We start from the raw sequence: 18,672 nt of genomic DNA, 5'->3' as shown, positions 1-18,672 counted from the left end.
TCACTCTTTAAACAATACGTCTACATAAGCTTCCCATTTTATATTGCTCAGGTACTGTAAGCATGCTCTTTATTGATAATCGAATATTCTGAGATACTTTTGTTCATACATACAGAATACTTAACATTTTTATAACAATGACAGACATTTCTATACTGGTCAAAATTCATTGTAAATCCTACTAAAGGTTAAAACAGAAAAAGGTGACTTTTAGTCAACAGGATCAGGGATTAAGTCTGGAAATGTTTCTCCATTTTCCATGTTCTGCTTCCATGTTTCAGTTTGTTCAGAAAATAAAACAAGGAACATCAGTTTGATACACATTCTTTATTCAAGACAAACCTCGGCTCTGTCACCTGAAATAATCAACTCTAAGGTGTATCCAAAACAGTATTTATAGAAATACATACATGTCATCAGTGAAGAAAGATTAATCAAGGAATATTGCATCTAAATCCTATTTTAGCAGCTTGAACCATATAAACTCACCACAGACACGTGTTTATTTAGCTTTTAGAAAGTGTAGAAAGATGCTCTTCCTTGGAGTATTATCAGAGGAAATAAAATCATATGCAGAATACCTTTCTTAAGCAGAAAGGCTACTGTAATTTAGTATTTAAATAGATTTTCATAATGCAGACACTTTGGGAGCAAATTGATTAAAAGTTTGTTTTTTTCCCCCCAACGATTGGCCAAAGATTCCATCATTACAGTCACCTCTCAGCACCAGGAACTTGGTTTTAATCTCTGCCAATATGTCCTTGAGCACAGCTTTAACTCCAGCTAACTGCATGTAAATTATTTTGCAATTACTAGAATTAGAAAGATTGTCCATAACTTTTATTTGTTTCTAACATTTCAAGTTAGCAGTTTGTGGTAAAGTCCTTTGAAATCAAAAATCATTCAAACAAATAGTGTCGATTAGACACAGCTAAACATCATTGTTCTCATGTTAGAGTAGATCCCAACATGCTTTTTAACCAGATGAGAGGCTGTTTCCCAACTTAAAGTCTGACGCTTTATAATCTTACTCCAATTTTATGAGATGAAGAAATAAAAACTTTAATGAAAGAGTAAATATGCAATTAAGTCCTTTTGTCTCAATCTTACCAACATGTTCTTTCTTAGGTCAAAAAATATTCATCAATGTGGCATCAGTTACCGACGGTAAAATATCAAAGATAAGAAGTGATCTATAAAGGTTTTCTACCAACGGCTAAGAAACTAACCCAAACACCAAGCAACAACAGGAAACAGAGGTCTGGTTAAGATTTTTACTCAAGACTTCAGAAGAATAACTCCAGGTTTGTAAACAGGAGGAATGTGAATTAAGTATTTTCCCTAATAAAAATCATGTTTTGCAGATATCTGGGTTATTATACCCCTCCCTCTGTTCCGCTGTATAGAAGAGAAACTAAATTCATTCTAAACAGTAATGACCTTTTATTCTGTTGTAATTCAAATTTGTAAATACATTTTTCAGTTATTATCCTCTTATATTTGTAATTTTTCCTCTAAGTTATTAATAGTAACATAATTGCATATTTGATCATGATTATCAATTAGAACCCAAGGTTACATTAACTTACCCTCTTTTAACACCATCATCTCAATATTTATTGCTTTCTTAATATTATTTTTCTATGATATTAGAAGATTATCAGGTTAAATTTTTATTCACAATTTTAGTTTTAAAAATTACTTATATTTCTAAAAACAAATTTTTTTTATTTTACACAATAGGTCCTTATCCTTGATTTTCAAACATAAAAAAAAAAAAGATTTAACATCTTGGTGAAAAAAGAAATGTGATCTTTTTTGTTAAGAAATCATACATGATCTTTGCTTAACGGCCCTTGGGGGAAAAAAAAGGAGTGTAAACCAAAACTGTAAACCTGTTCAGCTATTACTAAGCGAAAAAAGGAAAAAAGAAAAATATGTCTTTAAATCCTCTGCCAATGATTCCTATGAAATAACTTTACTAACCTATAAATACTCTTAACCTGAGGTTTAGATGACATCATGCAGAAGCATACACCTCGCACCCATCTGTAAGAGTGGGAAAAGATACGAGATCGTATGCAAACTTATTAAACCAGGAATCAGCTACGAGACATCTGATTCCCGCCTACACCGGCTAATCAGTGATCAGATTAGTAAATAAAAAGTAGATTTAGCCAAAATGGGACTGAAAGTAGCTGGACAAGAACTCATATGTAAAAGTCGTAGTTACAAAGAGGGGGAAGGCTTAAGTGATGCGCTTTGGGACACCAGGTCTCTGTAACAACTATCAAAGCAAGCCAAGCTGTTTGGAAACATTTGAGGGAATAAAATCCCTTTTCTGCCCAATGCTTAAAATATAAACATAAGACTTAAGGTGGATTTGTGCTCTTTGGTCAAGTGAGATTACAATCATTTCCAGCTACAAACAATCCGGTATTAGGTACAGGAGAGAAGAAGTGATGCTGTGGGCTTCACCATATGATCGCAAAATAAAGAAAAACAGAAATGGATTATGCAGGTTTCTGGAGCCATTCTGTAGTTTTCAAAGAGGTTTCAGCCAGTATAAAAGGAGCTGTGTGAATATGCTGGCTTGCTGTTCAAAGCTTGATACCAAGAGCCAAACTAATTCATGTGTTGCATAGACGGTCTGCAAAAACTAAAACTTTAGGAGGAGGATCCGTGCAAACAGATCTCAGCAAGACAGAATCAATATCCTCATTCTTTGAACAGAAATTTCTTTTGGAATAAGAGCAATAAGGACGGTATTTCAATGTAATGAAATTCTAAACTAATACTGAATGAGGAACCTATAGATGTTGATAAATAAATTTTAAAGTAAAACAGCATAATTTAGAGCCATTGCTGACCATACAGCTCCTTTGCAGACTTTTCTCCATGTTTTCACAGGGTTATTCTTCTGGTTTTGAATCACATCCATTGTCTCCTCTTTACAAAACAAAACTTTCCACTGACCTATAAACAATTTATAAACCTGTTATTTAAGATGTTTAAACTTTACAGTTAGTTAACTTTTCAGTTAGTAGATAGTTTTTATGCCCTACTGCACAACCCCCTGGTTTAGAAGGCACTGCTCACTTTAACAACTCACCAGCTTAATTAATAACTAGTTCATAACCATGTTTACTTATTTCTAATTAGAGGTAACCCTTTCAGTTCCTACAACTCATCCAAAAATCAAATATAGCCATTATGTGAAAATGATTGCTTTGCAATATAATGCTGTATCATCAATACAAAAAATACTCAAAAAAAAACAAAAAAAAAAAACACATCCTACACATTCTGCATGAATGGTCACAGTCATGATGGTTCAAAGTTCATAGTGTGAGGCTTTATACCTGCTTCCATCCCTGAAAGAGTTCATGGAATTCATAAATCACACACACACAAAAAAAGAAAACCAAACTAAGGTCTTGTCTGGGTGTAGCCCCTAAATATTTTTTTTTCCTTCTTTTATAGCCGAGGAAACATTCGCTGCAGTCAACTCCTCTCCTCTTCAGGGATTTCTGTACATTCACTGTCCAGGAGCTGCTCCGCATGGCTCAGAAAAGCACGGCTGCTTTCATCCTCCAGAATCTTCTCCCACAATTTAACTGAGAAGAAAATGGAGGCAGTGCGGGATTATTATGAGCCTTGAATCAACAACATTTAACTGGAATAAAAAAATAAATATACACATTTTAAGTGATGCACCCAGAAATTAGATTGGTACCAAAATGAACAGATATTTAAGCTTAGAGGTATAGTGAAGGATTTTTGCAAAATTTTGAAAAGACCCGCCCTCAACAGTTAAAAAAAAAAAAAATAATAATATATATATATATATATATATATATATATATATATAAAAAATAGAATTCCACTTTACTGTCATTACATTGTAACAAGTAAAAAAAAAAAAGAAAAACTAAATTCACTCACTGCATTTAACCATCCCCTTGGGGAGCAGTGGGCTGCCATTGTGCAGTGCCCAGGGAGCAGTGTGGGGTTCAGGGTCTTTGCTCAGGGACCCAGAGTGGCAGTCTGTGGAAGTGGGGCTTGAACTCAGAACCTCTTGGATCCAAGCTCAACTCCCTACCTACTAGGCCACCACTTCTCGTAACCCTGTACCTGCTCCAGAGTGGGAACACCTATTAAACGTGAGAGCATATACTCTCTTTTGCACTCTCTGTTTAAAGGTTGCTGTTTGCATCACTCATACAAGCTTACTTTCCAAATGAAGATTTGCAATTTCTCCACCGGTAAGTGAAAATAGGGACGAGCATGCAAGATGGCCTTACATAAACATATCACCAGAATGATGGACAATTAGAAGGACCACTTATTTTGATGATCCGCCCGGAAAAAGAACATCCTCCAATTTACCTTAAATTGGCCCAGTCAAGTTATAAGCCCGCTGGAATCTGAAAACATTTTAAGTTTTACAGGGAAATCTCCAAATCCAACACACAAGTTCTTTTTACGGGAAAAACTGTTTGGAGCAGAAGTGGAGTTCATACTTAAACTTAGCCAAATTCACTGCCTATAACAGTGCTTAAAATCAAATAAAACGAAACACTTTTATGAATTCTTGCCTAATTCATTTAAGCTGCAAGAAAGAGAGAGAGAGTCCTGTTTAATTGGACATGTGCCATCCCCTCTACCCCCTATGTATGCGGAGAAGGGGGTAAGACTTATATTTTCTATCTCTTTAAATGTTCCTCTTTAAAGATCCATAAATAAGAAGCTGTAACCTACAGTACTGAGGTTTCTCGGACCACCCGGTGTCAGGTCCAGGCTCGGACTCCTCAGACAGGCTGTTTATTTGCTCTGCATTTGCATCATCCTCCGTTTCCAGGCTGGTCAGCATCACTTCGTAGGCTCTCCTGGCCTCAGATGACAATTCAATCATCTTGTGATAAAAGTCCTGTTGGGATTAAAGCAAATCTCTTCATTTAAAAACTATTGAGGCATCTATTATAAATGTTTACTTTAAAAAAAAAAAAGATTTAACATGCACACGTGCCAAAGCTACCCCTGACCTGTGCACCGTCGTAGTTGAAGATGCCCACGAGGCTGACGGGTACAGCCTTGTTGACACAGCGGCCCAACGCTTTCCTGGAAAGTGCGAATACGAACGGCACACCCTGCTCGCGACACATGTTGATGATCGTGTGCAGAACCTCATCCAGTCCACCTGTGAAGGCAATATTTTTTCTATAAACATGCAGTTATAACTCCTTCCAGCTTCGGCAACGGCATGCCTGTCTGGGACTCTCTGCTATCGATGTTTTATTTGTACACATTTATGACGCAGTACCTTTTGTTTCCCTTTAACCTACATCTGAAAACAAAGTTCGTGTCCACATCAAAATGGAAGTGCCACAAAATTACTCACAGGAACGAAAAATCTCTGATCTTGAAAAAAACATAAGAAGAAATCTTAACCAATGCATCAGGTAAGAAAAGGAGAAAAGCCAGAACACAGAATCCTGATTTACTGCAAATGCTGAAATGTAAGGGCCGGTCAGACCCTGGACCAAACTGTGGTCAAGTTGCTTTGCCGCTTCAATGCTTTGGATGCTCAGCGCTCTAGTTGTTTATCTGCTCTTTTCTGTAGCTTCAAGCTAGAGAGCAGCTTGGCTTTCTTTAGGAGTTGGAAAAATAGCTTTGACACATTTATGAGCAAGAAAGTCCACCTCCAAACATCCTCTGTGCAATCAGTTCATCCGGATTATGATCCCACTAAAATACTGTGTGCAGTTCTTGTTCAGAGAGCCAGACACCCCAGCATACCACCGGGAGGCAGAGCTGGACATCCCCGCTCGGAGAGCTCTGCTGCCGGTGTTATGCAGAGAATTATCTCCCCCTCTTGGGAGATGAGAAAACAGATTGAAATATGAACGAAAAAGGGAACTTTTAAACATATTCTTATTATTTTCATATTTCTAATGCATGGATGTTCTGAAATTGAAAGTTGTGGTGGACAGATAAATGCCGAGAATTACCCCCCTGTCGTAGGAGCGAGCGTTGCCCTAAACTCTCTCACACTGATGAGAAAACAGATTTAAATATGAATGAAAAAGGGAACTTTTAAACATATTCTTAATGTTCTTTTCAGAAATTATCTAGAATGGTGTTCATAGCAAAAGAGGGAAATGCCATCCATTGAGTAGAGAACATATTAATCGGACACTGACTATAGCACATTCACTAAAACGTGTCTCTATACAAGTAAAAATCGTATTCGTTAAAATTTATGTGTCCACCAAAACTTTCAATTTAAGGACATCCATGCATAAGAAATATAACAACATTAAGAATATGTTTAAAAGTTCCATTTTCGTTCAGATTTCAATCTGTTTTCTCATCAGTGTGCGAGAGGAGAGGCATTTCTGGGCATAACATCGGCAGCTTGTGGGGGATTTCCTGCTGCCGTTCATAGAGGCTGGAAATTAATAGTATATAGAGTTTTACAGGTTTGTGGTAAAAAGTGCAAGTAGCAGAATATAAAATTTAATATTTTATGTCAGCAGGTTTTACCATTTTAAGTTAATTTGGGTATTTACAAACTTTTTTGCCGTAATTCGTTAAAAATGTTTTAGTGCAGCAATAATGAGTTTGATCTCTTTTCCTTATAGCCTACATAACCATCTATTCTAAGTGCTTTTCTTTATAACCTATAGAGTTTAAGCCTAATATATTTATCTTTCATATGCAGAAGCGACAACAGCCTGCAAATAGTTTCTGTCTCCCCCAAAAAAGCTCCTGGTTCAACTTTTCTTATTGGTTGAGGCTCCGGCGTCCAGCGGCAAAAGTTTAATTTTCAGAACCCCAATATCGAACGCTCAGATGCCTGGACGCCAGAACTCCCGGACGCACCGCTCCAGACACGCTGCTGAACCTCTCGTCGTCATCCCCCACAGACTTTGCATGTAAATTAGACGCCATTAGACTGAACATTTTTCTATTTTTGGCTAATCTGCCAACAAAAAAACCACCAAAGCTACTGATAAGCAGTGATATCCATGAAGGTACCTTTCGACTGGATGCGTTCACAGTTTGGCGAGATGATGACACACTTGACCTTCTTTAGTTTGAGGTGTTTTAGGACCTCTCGAAGGCCCATCACAATCCGCCTCTTCATCCGGGCCTTCATGGGATCCTTCTGGTACAGCCGATCCTGGAAACGGACCAGCTCCTTCAGAAGCAATGTCACGCACTCGTCCAGATCTTTCCTCAACATCTGGCTGCAGTAGCTGACACCCAAATGAGAAGCAAATCATTAGAAAAGCCGTTGATTATTGTCTTTAAAGCTACATACATGGATATGCAGGAAATGTTTGTGCGGCCTCACTCTCTAAACTTCCTGCTGTGAATTTTGGGAACGTTGGTCTGTTGGGGCTCAGAGTCGCTGAGATCTTGCTGATTACCAGCATCTTTTTCTGTGTCTTCATCGGCCTCTTGTGTTTCAGGGTTTGTACCGTTTAAATTCAGCTGTTCATCAAATTCTTGTGAGAAACTCTGAATCTCTTCTGAAAAAGACAAGCATAATAAAGGAAAAATTACTCAGTAAAGCTAAACTCAAACTCCTCCAAAAGTAAGTTTACTTCCAACCTGGGTCATTTGAGTCGTTCTGCTCCTCTGTAGCATCGTTAGCAACTTCAGAATCATTTTCAGGCAGCAGTCCTCTCTCCTCTAGCAGACGTCTCTGTTTTCTCTCTTCCCTTTCTTTTAAAATGACCTGAATTTCCGAGAATATAAAAAACGTTTTATAACTAATAGAATTTAGCACCTGAAAACCATATTTTAAAAAAAAAGCATTAGTAACTTTTTTTTATAGTCATGTAAAATCCAACTGACTATGATTAAATAATTTTTATATACTCCAAGAGTCTGTCCAAATGGAGCTCTGATAGTCATCTTTGAGCCTAAATAGAAAGCTAGCACTGGGCACTATTAGTCGACATAGACCACCATGGCGCCATCTACAGGCAACACAGTTGAACTAACAGAAAGCCGGATAGTGACCCATGACGCAGTTACTAAATAAGTGACGACCGTGCTGCAAAGCCTTGTGGGAAAACAGATGGCAGAGGATAGGGATCAAAAGCATTGCTAATTAAATTAGCACAATTAGCAAGTACATGTACTCAAGTGTCTCTGAATGTTAACTCTAGCTTCATACATTTTTTTTTTTTTTTATTTCAGCATCCTGCTGGTGTGGTATTTATATTTGCCTTTTAAGGTTTGCTTTTTGCTTAATTCGCTATTAAATATAGACTTATAAACTTATAACATCCTGAGGCGTGTGGGTAAGGAACTCCCAGCAGTATAAAAAAATATTTAAAAAAAAGAGAAAATAGAAGTCCAAGATCAAGTGTAAAAAGGTACCAGGTGTTTCCAGGAGGGATAAAGCTTGGGTTGTGCTGGTTAAACAGTTTGACTGTTGCTGTGAAGTTCAGAAACATTTGAGTACATGCTAATAGTGCTAATTTTGTTAGCAATAGTTTTAATCCCCATTCTCTGCCGTCTGTTAGACATAAATATAACCGTCAGGAGCTACAAACAGAGACCTGATCTAAGAAGATTAGTGCAGCTCACCTTCTTCAGTGGAGTAGGCTTCTTGGCTTTAGGCACTTCTCTTTGCTTTCCTTTTTTAACTAAAGGGCTGGTAGAGTCAAGTGGATTGTGTGCAATTTTATCCTGTTGCCAGGGTGATTTTTTGACAGCCGCCGTCTGCTTCTGGACCACTGGTAGTCCTCCACCAACTACAACAAAGAAAATACAGCTTAATCGTGTTTTTAAACCCTGTTATGAAAAGTCTTGTGTTTGGGGTTAGCCAATGACCAACCAGAGAGAATGACCGGCTTTGTGTCCTGCTTCGATTTTTGAGTCTGTTGCTTTTTTTCCAAGACGGCCAACATGTTACCGATGTCCAGCTGGACAGGGGCCTTGCTTTTTTTCCCCGACACTTTCTCTGCTTTCTAAATAAAAATTTAAAAAAATCAGGGCTAGATAATAGAAACAGAGCCGAACTAAATCAAACCATATGAGACTTTTTGTTCCTTATTTCCATGCACATGCATTAAAAACACACTACCTCATTGCATAGCTTTGTTCTGCTGCTGGTTGATAATTTTTCAACCCCAGTTAAACTCAGTGCCAAGTCAGGAAATTCTTCTGCATCCTAGAAAAAAAAAAAAAAAAAAAATATATATATATATTCTCTAGGTTATTAGAAGCAGTTTAATATTAGAAGATTTACCTCAAGCTTTGGAGGCTCATAATGAAACGGGCTCTCTGATTCTGGTTCTGCATCTTCAGCGTTGCTTTTGGATTTCTTTTTCCGCTTTCGCTTTTTCTTTCCTGCAGTTCCCTCCTCTTTAGGGGCAGTGATGTCTTTTGTCTAAAATACAATACAACAATCAAAATGTTCCTCTAAAAATTAAAAAGTATGTATCCTTCAGAAAGACATACAGAGATTTTTAAAAAACAAAATAAATAAGACTGGGTTTTATTAGTTTAGCAAAGCTGCAGAAAATTAATAGTGGGGCCAGAATATTCAATTTCTTAGTAATTGTAAAAAACAAGCAACATATATGCAAAACTTTTTTTTCCCACACAACACAAGGAATGCCTTTTTAACTAGAGATCAATTATGGTAGCATCATATTAATGCAATTATGATCCAAATAAAAATGTTTCAGCCATTAAAAAAGGTCATACAGCATTAGGTAGGTTGGACGAATCTATCAACCACCAACGATAGAGAAATTATTTTGTTTCTTTTTGGAACCTACGGGTTAAGACGCAGCCAACGAAAAAAAAAAAATACTTTTTTTATTGGTACACAAAAACTCCTTCCAGCTGCAGCTTTTTTCCCCAGTGCCACCGTGCAGCAGTGATTTATCAACATAAACCTGAGAAGGAAGGAAAGAACTGATCCACACCAGAGACTGGTTTTTGTTGCCTTTATACAGCCGAACCAGAGAGAGGCAGTTTTTACTTTTTTTTTTTTTTTTTTATTACGGATTGGATTTTCAACACAAAAACATTAGGCAAAAAAAAATGTTTATTAAATTAAAGAAAAAAATTTATATATATATATATAAAGAATATTCGCTCCTCCAGTGAAGTTAAAAATCTCTGCCCATTTTCAGTCTGTTTTATTTTGTGCCTTCAGAGAAACGAAAGAAGAATAAAAAAAAAATATAATGTCTAGAAAAGAGGAAACTATTCCAATGGATGAAACAACAGAAAAGAGAAATTTTTACCTTATTGCGTTTTAGCAGCATGTGCTGGTGGTTAACAATATTACTAGCAGTGCAGAAGATGCACTCTGAGGGCGTGCTTGACTTTCTCACAAAGTCACCTACACTCACATATCGTCCATAGCCATTTGTTAGAAAATATCACCCAACCTTAATGCACAGTGTTCTATTTGCTGTGAAAATTCATAAAGGTTTAACTTTATACACATACTCACCACTAATTCACAGCTATATTGAGATAAAGTCCCTCTTGAAGTTGCACAATTTTGGGGAAGGTATCAACAAGCTTCTGACAGTACATTTGTTCTCTTTTCTGAGCAGATTTGATCATTTAATCAGATTCCTAGCATAGAAAAATCTAGGTGTAGATTAATGAAATCGTTAATAGAGTTGAAGTCTACTGCCTCTGGGAAACCATTTACAGAGACTACTGTAAGCCTCCAATTAAACAATCTTTTATTAGAAATTTACCATCATTACATGACAGAAATTGTTTAGGATGTTTGGAAACAAACTTGAACCGCCGATACACTAAAAAAAAAAAAAAGCTTTTTACAACTGTCCACATGGAGCAGAAAACCATGGACAGACTAGAGAGAGATTGAACTTTTCTGCCTCTTTGAAAAGAACTGTGTTTTTACAGGAGTTAAGATGAAGCGTTTCAGAACACTGCACCAGGAGGTGCAATGAAGAAGGAGAAAGCACCTCTAAATTCTTTCACTTCACCTTAACATCAACAGCTGGATTGTTATAAGAAACACTCCAGAACTGGTTTTGGTATAAATTAGGCAGGCTAACAGTTAAGTAGCCCCCAAATCCACCGAAAACTGCTGGATGCTGCTTAAAAAAAAAAAAAAAAAAGTTTGTTCAACACAAGGGAGCAAAGCAATGGAAAGAAATTAAGCCATTTCTGATGTGGTCAGCTGTCCAAGGAGATTGATGCCCAAGTGAGTTGTTTTTTTGCAGCTTACTAAGGGACATTCGTCCAAATATCAGTAAATATATCTGAGCCTGTACGTTTTCTTGTTTCTTTTCTGATTACAGAAAAATCCTAACATCAAACTTGTACAACCAATGTTACATTTTGTCGTACATCCACCCTGATGCAGCGATCTGTTAGAAGATCACACCCCAAAAACCATGATGCTACGCCATGATTGGGGCAAAAACCCAACAGAACACAAACTGATGAGCAATGGTCTCTTATGTTTCTGCTACAAACACTCTCCCCATTCCTTGATACTGAACTTTCCATAATCGCGATTCTGTTGTGTAGATCATTATACAACCCAGAAGACCTAGGGAGTTTCTGGCTGAATAACTTCAAGCAAAACTCCCAAATGATTCACTTTGAAATGTCCTAAACATAAAGAAAAAGACAAAGAGGGAAACCTTTTAGATTAAGAATTAAAACAGAAAAAAAAAAAAACAATACCTGCAAGTCACTGTGGTTTGTTTTCCTGTCGGTAACATCAGGTTTCTTGGGGGGCTGAGAGGCAATGTTGGCCCATGATGTGATCACTGGCTGATCTGTTCACAAAGAAAGATGTTTCTGACTTATTAAAAATGACTGATGTTGCTGTTCAAAGGCTATTACACCAAATACCTGCTGGGTTAAGAGGGCTGGTGTTTTGCAAGGAGCTAAGCTCTGCTGGAGCCTCATTTCTGCCAGCCTGTGTGATACAATAAAAACAGCTCAATGTAAAGCTAGATTTAAGCCATCAGTACAGCAGACATGTATAAGTTTGACTTTTCATCATATCCAATTTAGAAACAGTAACCATACAGAAACTAACCCTCCAGGAAGTCCTCTCAGTTTGTGGATTTTTGCAGTGAGGACTTGGACCCCAGCGGTCTTTTGGCGCTCCAGCACAGGACGCTGTTTTCTGCAAATCGCTGGCTAACTCTGGAAAATCCACCATCTTGACTTCAAACGGGACAAAATCTGCCTGCGCTGGTGTGGAGTTCCTTCCAGAGGCTGGGGCTGACCTGGCATGTCTGACACCTGAAGAGGATAAAAGTAAGCATGAAGGAAAAATGCACACAAATAATGATTTATGTATAACAATAGCATATATGAAAAACATAAAGTATCTACTAAATGAGCAAATTGCTGATTGTAATTCACTTTAACATACACCAACATTGCATTATTCAACTTTGGTGGCAATGCATGATGATCTTTACTTTATCTCTCACCCTAAGACTGTATGATCTGGTGAACTGTGAAGTGCCTTGAGATGACATGTGTTGTGAATTGGTACAATATGAATAAACTGAACTGATCTATCATACTTCCTTTATTCAAGGACTGTAGTTAAGTAGCAAAGAAATAGGGAAATTATTTTCAAAATTTAAGAATTTTATCTGATTTTTAACATACAATGAATCCAAATTTTGAGTAGCAATTCCGCAGGGTTTATACAATTCATCATTAGGTAGATGGCTGCTCAGTTGCGCAGTGGGTAGCCCTGCTGCCTAGCAGCAAGAAGGTTCTGGGTTCAATACCCGGTCCAGGGTCTTTCTGCATGGAGTTTGCATGTTCTCCCTGAGCATCTGGTGTTGTCTCCGGGTACTCCAGCTTCCTCCCACAGTTCAAAAACATGACTGTTAGGTTAATTGGCTTTCTAATCACTCCTGATCTTCCTACCTTGCATTGAGTAGCATCTACATCTACTGAAATCAACGATAGCTACCTTTTTTCTGTGCATCCATTGAGTTTTTGCCCCCGTGTCTGCCCTGTGGTTCATTGCTGCTTTTTGAAGCCTATAAAGACAAAATGATTGAAATCTTTTTCAGGGATTACACTTATCTCCCTTCCTGTTCAGAGTAAAAGGAAAATAAGATAAGAAACCTTAAATTGTGGATCCCAAATAGGCTTATCTCTGTAACTGGCCTCTTTAACAGGACGTCTGCTGCTGAAGCCCTGACTTCTGGAAGCATCTTCCCCCTTTCCTGCTTTTTTTTGGCTCAGATCTGTCCAATTCCTAAATAAAAAACACGATTTTAAAGTGGATATAAGATCAAGAGTCGAGTTACGATAAGGATGGTCACTCCCGATCTTCGTACCTTGCAGAAGTGAGGTTGGACACATAAGGATTTGGTAAGATTAGGGGAGGAGCTGCAGCTGAGGAAGGATCAGGAGTCCGACTCATTCGTTTCATCTGGTGTTTTGGACCCAAAGCCCGAGGAGAAACAGCAGCAAAAGTCGGGTTGCTCTCCTTGAAAACATAAAGATGTCAAAAACAAGCTTAAAAAAGGGAGAAAGTATTAAACAATTATGTAACAGGAAATTATTATTACGACAGACAAGTAAATCTTGTGCTCTGTTTGACAGTTGTATGCTGCTCAAGCTATAAGAAATCACCTTATCGGTATTCAAATACTCGTCTTACATTATCAGTTAACATCCTTTTTTTATTATTAACAACTGTTACCGTTGTGGCTTAAAAGCTTTGTCGCAAACATTGTCACGAGTTAGCTTATCGGCTAGCAAAACAGACCGTTATAATCCATTTTTTCGTTCATTACCTTCTCCATTGTCAGGGTTTTTTGGATGCTGTCACATATTCGTGTTTCCACATGAGTCTCAGAGTGTTGTCAAAGTCCGCCCCACGATGAAACCTTCACTCCGTTAATCATGAACAACCTGTTTGATAGCTTAGCATGAGACGCAGCAGTTAGCTAAATGTAGCGAGGATGTGTCTGTTTACTTCTTCTTCTTCTTATGAGATTTTATGGCGGTTGGCAGACATGTGAATTGTGCATTACCGCCACCAACTGATATGGAGTAAAGCAAGAAAACAGGAAACGATTCACCCCCCCCCCCCCCCCCCCCAAAAAAAAAAAAAAAAAAAAAACCTGTGTAACTTAAACCAACATAATACTAAATCACATTTGCCCATATAATTTTAATTTACTCTAGGTCATCGTAATTCTGCCAGTTTCTGATGGTCCCATCGGTCCTCCCATCATGCTTCCAACCATCTCCCAGTTCAAATCTTTAATGTCCAGATATTTTTCTGTAGCCTTCACTATTATTTTGATTTTTTCAGTTTTTTTTGTTGTCTGTGCAGTACAATTAATCACTTCTACCATGAAAAGAACAAAATTTGTCTTTTTAACAATTAGTGAGTCTTCATCAATTTTTGGAGATTTCTCTAGAGGTTTGGAATTTGCTGTGTGTTGAACTGTAGGTTTGGGTTTTTCTGACTGAGATGGGATCCTTTTTGCAGCTTCAGCGTAGGTTATTCCGAGCTCAAATTTCATTTTTTTTAATTTCCTCAGACCTTTTGCTTGCTTCACAGCCGCGATAAGCAGCAGTATGTTCTCCACCACAATTACAGAATTTTATTTTAGCTTCTTTTCCACATTTTCCGTACTCATGTTCTCCTGCACACCTTCCACACCTCTGTTTCCCTTTACAAACTGCTGCAATGTGACCGAATTTTTGGCATTTGAAACATCTCAATGGTGGAGGATTGTAGATTTTGACATTATAGCTTATGTAACCGATGAATACTTTGCTTGGTAATTGCTCTTCTTCGAATTTAATTAACACCGATAAACTGTCAGATCTTTCTCCGTTTCTTGTTGTTTTTAACCGTTTTACTTCTTTTACTTTTGCACCGCTTATGTTTTCCAGAATCTCTTTTTCAGAAATTTTTAGAGGAACTCCTCCAATGACTCCCCTGCTGATCTTTTTGTTCTCCATTAGGCTGCACTGAACTCTTATCCCGTCAATTTTGTTAATACGTATTGCTTTGCCTTGCTGGGCGCTGTCTCTGCAGTTAATTAGCAGGTCTCCACTGTACAGAATTCTGGCACCTCTTACTTCTCCGACAAGTTTATTGATGGTTTTTGTTAAGTGAACCGGATTCCAATTTGTAAAAGAGTCTGCCTGATTAACGACTTTGAATATGACTTTGAATTCATTTTGTTGTGCTGTGGAATGTATGGATTGATCATCACTGGATTGTTCTGAACTAGATTCCCCTTTAACTGATCTCTGTTTTTTCCGCTTTTTCTCATTTTTTGATGTTGCTATCTTCCAACCTTCATTGTCACTATTTCCTTCTTCCATCCCACAAGAATCGCTTCCTGTTTCCTCACTACTCACGGCACAGGACATCTCTCCACAAGCAGCTTCAAAACACGCGCCATGCACCACCGGCCTGGTTCCTTCTGAACTCCAAAGATCAGCTTCTCCTTCTTCTTCTTCTTATGAGATTTTATGGCGGTTGGCAAACTTGTGAAATGTGCATTACCGCCACCAACTGATATGGAGTAAAGCAAGGAAACAGGAAACGATTCACCCCCCCCAAAAAAAAAAAAAAAAAAAAAAAAAAAAAAAATACAATAAAATAACCTGTGTAACTTAAACCCACATAATACTAAATTATACTAAATTACATTTGCCCGTATAATTTTAATTTACTCTAGGTCATCGTACCTCTGCCAGTTTCTGATGGTCCCATTGGTCTTTCCATCATGCTTCCAACCATCTCCCAGTTCATATCTTTAACATCCAGATATTTTTCTGCAGCCTTCACTATTATTTTGATTTTTTCTGTTTTTTTTGTCGTCTGAGCAGTACAATTAATCACTTCCACCATGAAAAGAACAAAATTTGTCTTTTTAACAATTAGTGAGTCTTCATCAATTTTTGGAGATTTCTCTAGAGGTTTGAAATTTGCCGTGTGTTGAACTGTAGGTTTGGGTTTTTCTGACTGAGATGGGATCCTTTTTGCAGCTTCAGCATAAGTTATTCCAAGCTCAAATTTCATTTTTTTTATTTCTTCAGACCTTTTGCTTGCTTCACAGCCGCGATAAGCAGCAGTATGTTCTCCACCACAATTACAGCATTTTATTTTAGCTTCTTTTCCACATTTACCATATTCATGTTCTCCTGCACACCTTCCACACCTCTGTTTCCCTTTACAAACTGCTGCAATGTGTCCGAATTTTTGACATTTGAAACATCTCAATGGTGGTGGATTGTAGATTTTGACATTGTAACTGATGTAACCGATGAATACTTTGCTTGGTAATTGCTCTTCCTCGAATTTAATTAGTACAGATAAACTGTCAGATCTTTCTCCGTTTCTTGTTGTTTTTAACCGTTTTACTTCTTTTACTTTTGCACCGCTTATGTTTTCCAGAATCTCTTTTTCAGAAATTTTCAGAGGAACTCCTCCAATGACTCCCCTGCTGATCTTTTTGTTCTCCATTAGGCTGCACTGAACTCTTATCCCGTCAATTTTGTTAATACGTATTGCTTTGCCTTGCTGGGCGCTGTCTCTGCAGTTAATTAGCAGGTCTCCACTGTACAGAATTCTGGCACCTCTGACTTCTCCAACAAGTTTATTGATGGTTTTTGTTAAGTGAACCGGATTCCAGTTTGTAAAAGAGTCTGCCTGATTAACGACTTTGAATATGACTTTGAATTCATTTTGTTGTGCTGTGGAATGTATGGATTGATCATCACTGGATTGTTCTGAACTAGATTCCCCTTTAACTGATCTCTGTTTTTTCCGCTTTTTCTCATTTTTTGATGCTGCTATCTTCCAACCTTCATTGTCACTATTTCCCTCTTCCATCCCACAAGAATCGCTTCCTGTTTCCTCACTACTCACGGCCCAGGACATTTCTCCACAAGCAGAGCAGCTTCAAAACACGCGCCATGCACCAAACGACCAACGTACACCGATCAGCTTCTCCTTTCACTTCCTTCTCTAGAACTACGTCGGCGTCTGACCGATGTGTCTGTCGCGGCGGAGCCGACTTTATGGGCTGGCTCTTTTGCATGAACGATGTGAACCGGATCCCGTTCAAGTTCATTTTGTGTAATTTGTTCACACGTGCTTTATGTTATTTTCTACCCCCTGGGTGCCAAAAGATCGAGGCATTGATGATGTTAGGGAATAAAGAAATAATAATAGACACACCAAAACTTAATTGGGCATAAATTAATGCTCTGTAATGTTTTGGATGTAACTCTTACAGAGGCGTATCCAGGCAATAACCAATGTGAGGGGTGGCTAAAAGCGGTAAGGCGCCAGAACCTCAGGGTCAAACCAAAGATAAGACAAACTACACTTTCCTACAGCTTTTGCTAACAGAGACGCATATATTTAAACATCCCTGCTTTCTAAATAAAATGTATATAAAATACAATTATTTCAGATTTGAGTTCTGGGTCAAAAATTTGTTCTTATTGTCATTACTTACCTGCTTGTATCAATAGTCATTCTGCATAGAACTGATATTTACAAGTACTAATATCTACATAAATTGATTATTTGATACGTTTCTATTAAAATAGTTATTTATAATTTTACTGAAGATTCATAGATGATGTGCAGAGACACATAATTTTCTCTTTACCCCATGAAACACAAAATCTAGTTCTGAAAAGAGCATGAATTCTGTACTTATCATTTTTAATGTTAGTAAATTGATGTGTATAATTAACCACAGAGTTTTTGTTGTCATGTAATTATGAATAAATGAGAAAATAGAAATCATTATATGAAAAATTTAAATGTATTCAATATTCCACTTGAGAATATTACTGCTGCCACCATCTCTATTAGAGGGAAAAAAAATGTTAGGGGTGGCCAATGATTGGCTAAGGGTGGCCATGGCCACCCCTGGCGCCCCATCTAGCTCCGCCCCTGAACTCTTAGACAGACTTTATTGTCATTTTGTACACCTTGGGTGTATACAAAACAAAATTTCATTCAGTACAGCTCTCAACGCATTTCCATTACCTAAAGTGCAGCAGTGACAGTAAACACGGTGATCAAATGTCAAATACAACATTCAGCTGTCTAATGGAAGTGGGGAAGAAGCTGTTGTGGAATCTGCTGGACCTGCATTGAATGCTGCGAAGTGGGCTCCAAGTCTACAAAAACACTCTAGGGACATGTTTTCCTGCTCCAGTCTCACTGTAGAGGTGCTTAAAAGAGTCATCTTTTCCATCCGGTGCTCTTGGCAGGTCCGTTCAAAAAAAGATTTGTGTTAATGGCTTTTAGGACAAAAATAATGAAAAATAATCATACCATTTATTAGTGTTGTGCCAATACCATTTTTTTGGCCCCGATCCCCTATACCTGGCTGTGCAATATTGGCCAATACCGATACCATCTGTTTGAAATTGATGTGTGTGTATATATGAAGAACTGCATACTACTTGGATCTAGAATAATTGCCATCATGGCTTTGTCAAGCTGCTGACTACCTTTGTGAAGCAGGAAAAAGACTAATAAAGTGAATCCAGTAGAACTTTTTATTGCCTACCTGAAATGGGTTACAATAGTTGAATAAACTTTTTGCTCTTAAAATGGTATCTGTGCCCTATTTGTTGGTACTCAGCGACAACGATAACCATTTT

At 37.7% G+C, this 18,672-nt stretch overlaps 1 protein-coding gene across 1 annotated transcript; it reads right to left on the bottom strand.

Moving 5' to 3' along the window:
- Positions 1–3,461: 3,461 nt before the first annotated feature.
- On the bottom strand, positions 3,462–13,980 carry LOC119792878 (selenocysteine insertion sequence-binding protein 2-like). Its single transcript, XM_038299717.1, has 17 exons — positions 13,809–13,980; positions 13,347–13,498; positions 13,132–13,264; positions 12,974–13,043; positions 12,074–12,282; positions 11,884–11,950; positions 11,713–11,807; positions 9,272–9,412; positions 9,107–9,193; positions 8,858–8,990; positions 8,608–8,774; positions 7,621–7,747; positions 7,361–7,538; positions 7,042–7,262; positions 5,046–5,200; positions 4,762–4,930; positions 3,462–3,617 (listed from the first exon to the last, which is right to left on the bottom strand). The coding sequence occupies exons 1-17, from the start codon at positions 13,815–13,817 to the stop codon at positions 3,505–3,507; spliced, it is 2,226 nt and encodes a 741-aa protein (XP_038155645.1). The 5' UTR covers positions 13,818–13,980; the 3' UTR covers positions 3,462–3,504.
- Between the last annotated feature and the right edge of the window lie 4,692 nt (positions 13,981–18,672).

This window comes from Cyprinodon tularosa, unplaced genomic scaffold (assembly GCF_016077235.1).
Source record: "Cyprinodon tularosa strain WSP-4 unplaced genomic scaffold, ASM1607723v1 ctg112, whole genome shotgun sequence".
Classification (NCBI taxonomy): Eukaryota; Metazoa; Chordata; class Actinopteri; order Cyprinodontiformes; family Cyprinodontidae; genus Cyprinodon; species Cyprinodon tularosa.
The sequence above is the reverse complement of the archived record's forward strand: the minus strand, read 5'-3'. Positions and strand labels throughout refer to the sequence as shown.